The sequence below is a fragment of the Stegodyphus dumicola genome, chromosome 1, assembly GCF_044657685.1.
Source record: "Stegodyphus dumicola isolate Sdum_Otavi_A_Nest chromosome 1, ASM4465768v1".
NCBI classification, from domain to species: Eukaryota; Metazoa; Arthropoda; class Arachnida; order Araneae; family Eresidae; genus Stegodyphus; species Stegodyphus dumicola.
Window position 1 is genome coordinate 23,813,363 of NC_140768.1, and position 12,025 is coordinate 23,825,387.

The 12,025-nt window shown below is 33.5% G+C and overlaps 1 protein-coding gene across 3 annotated transcripts in view; it reads left to right on the forward strand.

The window, feature by feature from the left end:
- Positions 1-12,025, forward strand: part of LOC118200693 (organic cation transporter protein-like) — an 88,216-nt gene that overhangs the window by 33,870 nt on the left and 42,321 nt on the right. For all 3 annotated transcript variants that reach the window (XM_085813738.1, XM_035372651.2, XM_035372652.2), the window contains exon 2: positions 10,605-10,813. In XM_085813738.1, the coding sequence (XP_085669864.1) occupies positions 10,622-10,813 (192 nt within the window). In that variant the 5' untranslated portion in view covers positions 10,605-10,621. The remainder of the gene's footprint in view (positions 1-10,604; positions 10,814-12,025) is intronic.

Genomic DNA, 12,025 nt, shown 5'->3' on the forward strand with positions numbered 1-12,025 from the left:
AAAAGTGTTTTATTTAAGGACAGAAAAGAAAGAAAGTATGGGAGACAGTAAATGAAAACACTCTCACGTGATTGTTGTTGACTCAGGAAAAGTCTTGAAGGATGAAGGGATTACTCAACGTTTCGTTTTTGAAAGCGATCTTTGCAGACATTGAATGACCCAATTAGGGAGTTTGATTCTGCATTGATATCATAATTCTTTACAATGCTTCCTTCTTCCGTGATATGGTTAAAAATTTTTTATTTTAGTGTTTATTTAAGCAAACCAAAGTTCATATTTAATTATTTGTAAGGTTTTTGTTTTTATCTCCCACTTCAGAATTCGACGCTGTGTAATTCTGTCATTTAACGACTTTCACCTTACATTTCTTAAGTTTGACTTGACTGATACTTATGTAAATTTCCAAAAGCCATGGAAACGTATGAGGCAACCGATATAATACAAGCTGATTACTTTGAAAAATATCGTAAGATGTACACTTTGTTATTGCGTAGGACGAATGTCGTGAAATTCTTTATACTGCAATTCAATTTCATGTTAATACTTCCGTTGTTCATGTCTTATGAGAGATGTATGTCTCATAGCTTCACGTTCTGTTTTGTTTGCATTTACAAATTTGCTTTCGGGTTTGTTTTTATAAATTTTGTAATAGTAAAATCCCTCTTAGTTGAATTTCTCTTCCCAACATATATAGAACCTTGATTAATACAATCGGATAGGTATCTATATAAATGTTACGTTAGACAATAACAATATAAAGTAACATAATAAGACATAACAATATAACATAATAAGTTATAACAATATAAAACAATATAACATAACATAATAGGACATAACAATACAGGGTGTTTATAAAGTCCCGGACCCATTTTGATGTTTAATAACTCATCAAATAATAAAGATAGATTAAAATTAATAACATAAATGGTTAGATAGACTCAAAAAGTTTCATGACCCTCGTCAATGAACTTCCACGTATGCCCCCTTCGTCGCACGGAGAATATCAATTCGATATTCAATTTCACGCCAGGTACCGGCAAGCATGTCGGTATCCACAGAGGCTATTGCGGTTTAATTCTGGCTTTTAGGCCATCAATGTTCGACACTCTCCTCCTGTAATCGTTGTTTGTTACAAATCCCCAAAGAAAAAAGTCCATAACATTGCAATAGTTGCCAAAAACAAAAGAGAGAAAAATGCAATTAATAAGAAGACGATATTTAGAAAAGTACAGATATTCAAACCTGAAAAGGAAAATATATAAGTTATTCCATCAATAAATGCCATATGTTTGTTTATATCTTCATTATTTTATTCCTCATTATCTTCATTATTGAGTTATTAAACATCAAAATGGAACTTTATAAACACCCTGTAAAATATAAAATGACTAGTCTTACTTCATATTTCGAATTTCAAGTACAGTTATAAAACATAAACCAGAGGCATAATAATCCGTAAGCTTAGGATAGAATTTATCTGCTCTAAATTTGAAATGAATATCTGTTCTTAGGTCCGGTAATTAGTCGTTTAAAAGATTTTAGGGTATCTCTCAAAAGTAATAATTTGTATTCTTTACTACGGTTTTTTTTAAAAAGGTGTTTGAAACAGATGCTATCCACATTACTCGTAAATACTTAATTCTCTTATTTATTCTAGTCAGCATATCAATCAGTGGTCGAGAGAATGAGACCATTAAATACTGGTAATTCAACTCGGGTTCAAAATCGTAACGAACGAACTGATTGCATAGAGAATATTGTGTTCCCTATGTATAACTTAACTCACTTTCCATCAAAGTACGAATCCCTTAAAATTCTCTTTCACGAAGGAATTCATTTTAATTGACGCCGCAGACAATTGAGAAAATAAATATCGAAAATTCTAATAAAAGAGCTTTACTTTTCATTCTTTATAAATCATAAAATTCTATAATAACCATGACATATCTGATGTAATGAGTGAAAGGTTACATACCAATTAAAAAGCAGGTAAGAAGAAAGATTAATTATCCTTGGCAAAATACTTGAAGCGCAATCTGTAGTTGAAGCCGTAGAATGTTTGATGATGATAATAATAATAACAATTATTAAATTTAATCGATAAACTTATACTGGAAAAGGCGAAGAGAAAAAAATGCGAAATTGATTATTGTTTACATTTATTGAGCGTTAAGTGTTGCCATACCCTTTTTTTATATTTGCTCATTTGGCATGTTTATTCATAAAGTTTATATGAACCGTTAACTGTCATAAAATAAAAACGACAACAACAATAATAACAATAACTCAATATTTCAAAACATTGAAAAATATCAAAATATTTTTGTTTAATTATTTTTTTGTTTTGAAGCTGTGAATAGCAACGATTTATAAAACAACTTGGAATGAAATTCTAAGTTTTAAAATATTTGTTTCAGTAAACGGGTAACATGTTATTTGCATATATTTAAAACTGGGAATTTTAAGATTAAAGATTTAATTTTAAGATTTAATTTTAAGATTTAAAACTGGGAATTTCCAATAATGCATTTAATAAAATGTTTTAAGCCTTTTATTATGATCTAATTTTATGATTTGTATTCTGTGAACTGTTTTCATGTTAGTTTTAAGATATTATACGATGATTAAGATTATGACTACTTTAGTTAAGTTATTATTTATCGTTACTTTAATCATTATTTACAGCGTTAGCAGTGACATCAGCATCTTCGTTAATATGATTCAGGAAAGCGAAGACAAAACAACGGAAGGAAAAAAAAAAGGGCGAAGAGAAACAAAATGTAGTGTAGATGCACTCAGCTAATTAATGTTTACTTTTACAAACATCATTTTTGAAAATGAGAGTAATAAAAAACAGTCCGAGAAAGATCATTGAGCATTCAGAAATTTTTATTTCTTTCCACGCGCTTAACATGTTAAAATCATCATTGAGCAGTCAAAAAGCTTAATTCTCCTCAGGTACTCCACGATTTAACGTTAATATTAACACATAAAATAACTATTTGAGACAGAACAGATAACTGGGGATTGAAAACATGAGTTGATCGTTGAACAGGGCACAGGTATGTCACTTAAATTTAAAGCATTATTATTATTTTATCAAAATTTAAAGCATTTATTTAAATGTAAAGAAGATTGTTGAAAATAGTAAGATATGTTTGGCTTTTACGTTTTGTATTACTGTTTGTCTGACAAACAAGTTAGCTTCTGTAAGAACTTCTCTACATTGAAGCAACTCATTAGGATCAGTGAATTCATTGGCGAGCATTAAACTTTTGCTTTAACATTGCATTAAACATAGCATTAAACTTTTGCTTTTGCATTAAACTTTCTTCACAAGCATTAAACTTTTGCTCCCTTCTTGTACACGTGGAAAAACCCTTTGACAGCGTGTAGCATAAAAATCTCATCTTCATGATGATTAGTTTAAATTTTCATTTAACATTTTTAAGATTCTCCATTACTTCCTCACTGAAAGGACATTATGTGTGAAAGTATATGACTTTCTTTCCAATTCTGAACTACGCTTGTAGAGACATTAGGTTATTTGAAGAAGGAAACATAAAAAATGAGCAATGCTCTCTCCAAGACTCGAACCTGGACCTCTCGAATACGCGCCGAGTGCGTTACCTTTACACCACGAAGAAGGAAGAAACTACCTTATATACTTCCCCTTTTAAAGGGCCACTGGGAATTAAGGGACCCAAAATCATCAAATCCTTGTGGTGAAGAATCATCATCCACTACCGTTTTAGTTCAGGCACCCCTGTAGATTTATTTTAGAGTTTTTCGATGTGAGGAAACTTCAGAAATCTGCAACACCCTCGCCGGGACTCGAATCTGGACCTCTCGAATACGCACCGAGTGTGCTACCGTTACACCATGAAGTCATGCAGAAAGGAGGGAGAAAATACCTTATACTCTAGCTGCAGTCTCACAAGACCCCATTTTTGGATCTGTGCTTTATCTAATTTATGAGCATGACATTCCAACTTTCAAGATCGATAATAACTCCATAGTCGTCTGCTGCGCCATGTGGATACCATTACTCGCTTTGTTAGTACGAATCATGATTTAGTGAAAATACGACATAAATTTATGTCCATAGAGACTTGGTACAGCTTTGGAGAACTTCAATCAATGCTAGGAATTCCACACCCTTCATCATCGCACGGCAGCATGAATGCAACGTGCCTATGATACTTTAACTATTCTGTCAAAATATCTCCAAGATTACAACTTCCGATTACCTTAGAAGCAGGCTAATTTACAGGTTTTCATGGAAATAGTTCATCTCCCACTTCTGCAACAAATCCATGACTGTCACCATGAAACTTCCTCCATTGATTGGGACCCCATTTATTTAGGATATTTCTTCCTTTGCATGGGATTCATACTTCCCTTTCCTTGGCATACACGTCTGCTCTCTAAATCCCAAGGAAAAGAAGATTATATTTATCTGCGATTCGTCCCATATTTACGTACTCTGCTCTAGCGTAGTGCACTGGTACTATTAAGGATATGAAGCACATTCAGGCATTTTAGAATACTACATATTATTTACAATGTAATCTTCGTATCTCCATGGAATCTTCGCAATAATTATCCATCAAATCTCAATACTAAAACTATATCAGGGAACGATAATCCATACTTTCGGTAGGAAACGATCCTGCCTCTATCGACTTTCGATGCTTGTTGGTAAGCATTTCTTCTTATTATTCGAGGCATAACAGGATATCCTGAGCAAACTCCAAACTTGTAAGGTTGAAATCAAAATCGTAAAAACAACCTTGTATTTAGCGTAGGTATAATGAAACACTCAATCGATTTCGAGGGCAGCTAAAGGTCCCTCCTCATCAGGAGAAAGAAATACTTAGAAAGAAGAAAATAAAGGAGAAGGAGTCACAGAAACACGTGGTCCTTATCAGCACTGCACGTGGTTATAACTAGATTTTTAATCAGAGTTGCACTGTCCGCCTACTTTTACTGAGCCAGGCTATCTGATCAAGCATAAAGGACAAGAAAAAATTAGCGAAGTTAAAATAGGGAGCGAGGGGCAAATGCACCTTACGCTCAAAATCTGAACTTCAAATAATGGAAAACAACCACTGAACGGATTTTTATACCCTCTGGTAATACCAAACGCGAGGAGGTAACGCCATCTATCGGCAAAAATAACTGAATTAAGATAGTAGAATTTTAAAGGCATTAGGAAGGACTGAATTGGACTTCAAATCATTAACTAAACCTGCTAAATCTTTGTGAATGTGAAAAGCCTCAAGAAAATCCAATTCAACTATGGAAGAAGCCTTTTGGATAATTTTTGCAGACCCAAAATCAAAATTATGGTTAAAAGTCCAGCTATGATACGCTATTGAAGACTTGTTAATTTCGCCTTTTCTGACATAAGATTCATGTTCCTTGATACGAAACTTCAACGCTCTTTTTGTTTGGACAATATATCTTAAACCACACTGACACGATATACTATAAATTCTCCAAGAATTCAAGACAGAAACGCAATCTTTTAGAATCGAAGAGTGAATTTTATTAATAGGGGAGAAACCGACTTGAAAATTGAATTTCTGGAGAATCCGTGCAATTTTATAGCTAACAGAAGGATAAAATGGAAGCACGACAAGGTCATTAATATTATTTCTAACAGTGGAATGTCTTCTTTGATGGGAATCTGAAAATTTTTTAACGGCTTTATCAATAATCACGAGAGAAAATCCACGGTCAATCGCAACTGCTCTCAAATAATTAAGTTCATTGGTAACACACAAGTTGCTATCGCTGTGTATTGGAAAACTTTTATATGCATCCTCAAAAGTCTTTTTAATTTGTTCTTTGCCGTAAATCGAATTTTGCTAAATATTTCATTTCTGTGCTACGCATTTAGTCACGCGTGATTATTAAGATCTTTCGCAGATACTATATATTTTTAATTATATTACTTTTCCTGATTGATATCCAAGTTTTTTCTATTATTTTACATGTTATCAAAAAAAAAATTTTTTTTGATAAAATATTTTTGTGGAGCATATGCTCAGTAATGAGGTCTAATGTTATCAGATGCTGATTTTGGAGAAGTCTGATGGTCTGGATGAGACTCAAGAATAGTGTGATGCTTATACTGTTGCATAATCATGGATACTTCCTTTTACGGAGTGACAAGTTTATATTTATAAATGAAATTGTCTCAAATATAATGGAAACATGTAAACTATGATTATTGTAAAACTGCATTTGGATATTGGAAATTTAGGCCTGGTGTAAAAGACCTTCAGGAGTTGCTGACAGCTAAACCTCCTAAGCTGTCATTACATCAAATTTTAATATTTTCTAAATTTTTAATAAGACGTATATGTTTTATATCTTTCAGTTATGTAGTTATTACATAAATTTTAACAATCCACTTTCTTCAATTATTTTCTTTAAAGCATGTGACTTTTTAAAATTCATAATTTTGCGTTGGCATTATCAAGTTTGATTTCCCCGGCACCAAACAGCCATGGTACCAACAGCCACATACCTTATTAAATTGTGGAAAGAAAAATTATAGATTCACTTGGTCCACGGAAACGATCACGGCTTTTGAAAAACTTAAATTTAGCATTAATCCAAGTCTCAATCTTGAAATTTGCTAAAGAGGATGACAAGTTAGAAATCGCAGCAGTGGAATTGATTTCGCTGTAGGAGTCATGCTTATGCAAAATGGTCAACCGGTAGCATATATTAGCAAAACACTTAATTTAACTCAGAAAAATTTTACCGCTACCGAGAGACAGAAACACTGAAATCCTGTCTGCCATTCAGAAATTTCTACTTTGTTAAGGAACCTATTACCTTTTATACAAAACAAGGGCACCTAGAACGTCTGTATTCTGGGAAAAATCTCTAACCCTGACTCTTAAATGGGCTCTTAAATTACAAGAAAATTATTTAAGAATTAGAATTACTACTAGGAAAGATAACTCAACAGCTACTCAATCAAGAAATAAATTAAACGACCAGGTGAAAGAATTAAAATGTTCTATTTTAAAATTTTTTAAATTCAAGAAAACAGTGTATCAGAACTACAAATAGACACAAAACTTAAATACATCTATGTTTATTTGAAGGATTCAGATCACTCTGAACATCGTGGCATAATAGTTGTTAGGGACAGGCCACAATCTATGAAATTAATGATTACCTACAGTTTTATTCGAAATGAGCAAATTAGAAAAATAAACTAACGAGCGATTATCCTATCCTAGCAAATTTAAATATTTTACAGGAACCACCACTGTCAGGTAATTTCGGAAGAAGAAAAGCAGTTCAGAGAGTAAGGAAAGCTGCTTATTTTCCACAACTACAAAGATTTGTAACTGAATATGTGAAATCTAGTAGCGTTTTCCAAACAGTTAAAGATATAAATAATAGCCTGAACGCGTACCTAAATAACATAAAAGTCCCATTTCCTACCTGGAATACCATAGGAATTTATCAGTTAGGTTCTTGCCAGTGTAGTGGAAAAAAATAAAAGCAGATATTTCCTCTTGATTGTTGATCACTTTTCGAAGTGGGTGGAGATGATTCTCCTTAGAAGGCTACCCGCGAAAATTGTTGGAGATTCGTTTTTAAATAAAATTATATTAATATACAAAGCTCCAGTAAAAGTAATCAGATAATGGTCCGCAATTCGTATGTCAAAATTTTGAGGAAATAAGACGTGTCTTGACATTTTAATAATGGGCCTTTATCGACCATAATCAAATATCGCAGAGCCGTTGAATAGAAAGATAGTTAAAACTAACCACTGTCATGTATGAAATTAACCAACAAAGCTGGAATAGTTATGTTAATGAATTCTCTTATATACTAAAATCAGCTAATTACGATACCAGTGGTAAAACACCGGCTGAATTATTTTTTAGAAGTTGATTGCGCCTTCTGATAAACTACTTTGTGCGAAAAATGACGTTATGAATTTAAAATGGCAAACTTTCAGAAACGGTGAATGAGAGAACGTGCAATTCAGATACGGCTTCTTAAAAAGCAAAAAATTTTACAACCGTAAGAAAAGGAGTGAAATCGATTTTAAGGTGGGGTTTAAGGTTATAGGGTTCCAACCTTGAAGTTGCAGCTATGTGTGTGGAACGTTGAGAACTAGTAAGCGAATAATCGCTTTAGCTCTGGAAACAGAAACGTAAACTCAGGAAGGGTTAATTATCGTTTATTGTTAAAAATAAGGTTTAACATATGGCCCTTTTCTCAGGACGTACAGAAAAGCATCCACTTGCGCTTGAGCTCAAAAGTACTAAGAAAATCAAACTTAACTAATGCTTCTATCAAAATTCTACAGGACTTAGCCCCTAAATGTTAATTAAACGGCGAAGCTATCAAGAGCCTGAAATACAGCCGAGCATAGTAATAGCTTAGAGAGAGTGTAGCCAAAAGGCAAACGCGCGCGCTAGTCAGAATCTTTGGCTCTCTCTTAACAAAGTCTGTGGAACTTCTACTTAAGTACCGCTCTTCCTTCATTTGCATTAACCGCGATTCTAAAAACACACTCTGGCAGGAAATTTGTAAGCTGAAATTAGAAGGGACCGGAAAGAAGTTTTAACTAAAGATAACTTTTAAAAACTTAGGATAAACCGTACAAGATTTTAAAAACAAAGTATTTGCTTTGTGCACCAGAAGAAAAAGTAGACAAATTCAGTAATAAATTCGAAAGCCCTTATTTAATCAAGAGAATCAAAGAGACAGTATTGTATTCAGAAGGAAAAGTGAATCGATAAGAAAAATGTGGTTTAGGTAAAGGAATGCATCAAGCAGGCAGACAGGCCACTCAGGAGCGCTGAAAGGCCCCGGAGGACGGTCTAGGAAGCCACTTGCAGATTCGGATTCCAGTAGAAAAAAAAATAAAAGTAAAAAATTCCGGGAACTGATGAAAAGTGAAAAATGCCTAGATTATATGATTCGTCAAAAAGGAAAGCTACAGAGGAGGGGGTGCAAGAAGGAGGAAAACATTAAGGAACAGGCCAAAGGTTCCAAGGTAAAGATCAAGTATCTATATGATGTTGCGACCATCCGAGTAACATACAATGGTTGTTTGAAAAACGGCGGGGGAAAAAGTATAATATCAGCACGAAGCCAGTCAATACGACCGGCCAGTTACGGAGAAACTGACGCTGCAATAAATCGCCAGAGAAGGAAGCATCACGAGGATACCAGCAGCACCAGAATATGACGGAGATCAGAAGCAACTGAGGATAATCAAGGACCGAACCCTTAAACGGAAATGGCCAGAAGATGATCAGGATAAGTACTAGCCCCGTAGACGAATTCGAGTGAACAGAACCATGACCTATCCAACACGGAGCGAATTTATAGAAGGCAAAGTTGGCTGATTTCTACAAAAACAGAAGATAAGGGAAGTACAAAAGATGAACAAAAGAATAGAAGTTTATTTTATGTATGTTAATATATGTGCACGAATTATATGCTAGTATACATTTGTTTTACCTGAAGCTAAGATATATAAGTTAAGTCCAGCCTAAGAGGGTTTTTTTTTAATGTATTCATCTACTTTTAAAACTTTGCGTTTCTGTGTCAAACACGATCATGTTACTTTAATCGAAAAAACTGTAAATGGTAGAAAAATTACGTTAAGTTAAAACTAAGTGATTCTTTGAAGTGTAACATAGTTAATGAACTTTAATATCTTGAGTGCATGAATAATATAAGTTAAGAACTAATGTATTACAAAAGCAAAATGTGTTGCTGATATCATGTATTGTAAAGGAAAATTAAAAGCTAGGATACTGTTATTTAAGAGTTAGGCTCTCCAGTCAACACTTTAAAGTTAAATGAAATTTAAGTGCAGAACATTAGGCATAGATTCTGAAATAAGGTGTCTTTTAGGTTTAGTATGTCTAAAGATTCTAACTATGCAGGAATTCAGTTAACAGGTAATTGTGAAATACTTCAATTTGGCACATTGTTTCACCCAGCACAAAATGGAGAGAGGGGTGATAACAAGGTTAAGAGGAAAACAGAAATTGTAGATGTTATTCCCTTACCTGCATGCTTATATATATCAAGTATTCTTTGTTAAATTATTTTTCCTTTCAGATTTCTGAAAGGAGATATGAGACAAAGGTTGCGACGGATCTGAAAATATAAATTTTAAAGCGTAAGCGTAAGAATTAATTTTTACTTAAATAACACTTTGTAAGGACATCTCAAGCTTTTATGTTAGAATTTAAAAATCTTATAAAAAGGTCATTAAGACTTTCGTCTTCGATTAATTTAAATTCTTGTGGGAAACACTGCAATGATTTTCTCTGACCTTGGAATTTCATTAATCAAAATATCCGCGCATAAGACCTGACCAAATTTTAGACCAAACATTTAGCTATAAAAGTCTGGGTTTCGAGTAAACACGGCATATAAATTTTAGAATAATGTTATTAGTTTTTGGCTAAACTATGGAATTCTATATTATGTTTCTCTGTACTATTTGTTTCATTTCTTAGTTGCTGATTTTTGAAATAAAAAAAGAATTTTTCGCTTCTTATTAAGTTATTGTAATTTATTGTTTTTAACAGGAAGGGACTCCTAAAGAATGGCGATTGCGGAGCGAAAAGAGAATGGCGTGGAACCCAAGGAGTTTACAGATATCATTGGAGGTCATGGTCCTTGGCAGCTTGGCATCTTTACGTTCTTTTTCTTTTGCTCCGCGCCTCACTGTATGCACAACCTCATCATGACTTTCTTCGCTCCTAATGTAGAACACTGGTGTGCAAGATCCCCAGAGGTAAAATTCCTTTGACATATGATACGGCTAATGCGAATGAAAAGCTCTGAGGTGGACATGAAGGAAATAAGAAGATAGGGCCGAAGGCTATTTTTCTAAAAAATGCTTTCGTTTCAACCGCATCGCTGTCAAGATCTTTTGCACTTTGTTGCCGAATTTCAGATAAAAAATTTTCAGTCTTTTGTCTGAGCATAATTGAAAAAATTGAAGTAATCAAAGTGGAATGGTGAATTCTTAGTAAATTCTTTATTCCTATTATATTATCAAAAATCAACCATTTCAACAAAAGTATTTCCCTTATTTATAATATTTACTAGCCATATTACTGCAGTTATCCCTATTCACAAACTTCAAGTATTGTGAATAGGGATAACTGCAGAGAACCCTCATAATGAGACAAACGCGTTAAGAAATACACATTTCAAAGTTTTTATAAATTGCATTTTAAGGGCAAAGCACATGATATTTCAAGATTAATAGAAATGATTACATTGCACTTCTTCTTATCTGACATCTCTATAACGAGTTCCATTTTTGTTTTATCCATTATGACAAAGCATGTGATAGCAATTTTACTAAGAAATCGATGTTTTTAAGCAGGACTTTCCAAGGGAAACCGGCTAGTACTCACTTTACACACAGGAAAAACCGCAAGACTTAGTCAGTTGTCAAAAATCAGAGGAATTGACTGATTTGTTCAGCAGCTATATATGCCCTCCATTTGAAATCATGCTTTTTTTATTTATCTATGTTACTGTTTATGTATCTTAACCAAATAAATGCACTTCTATTTCATCGTACATGTCAGAAGAGGTTACTTATTATAGCAATATGCATATGGTTCTTTCCTCGTATTCTTCAAACTACATATTCTTTCTGTATATTCTTAGTCTATTTGTACGCAAAATCAAGGCGATTCCTTCTCTAAGCTTTTCAACTTGAATTACAAAGCTTCTAAGAGATTCAAAACTAAATGCACCAGATGCTTGTCCTGGTTACCTATAGACAAGTTTGCCTTATAATTGAGATATAGCTTTCGTAAACTAACACACGGATTTGATTGTATGAAATGCGAACTGCTACAGTTTTTGCAGAATAACTCTCTATCATTGATGCATTAGCAACAGCTTTTGTCCTGGATTAGTACTGCACTCACTTAGCCTTCTAAACGCTAAGGGAGTAAATGACGCAAATACGTAAGAGCACCTGATA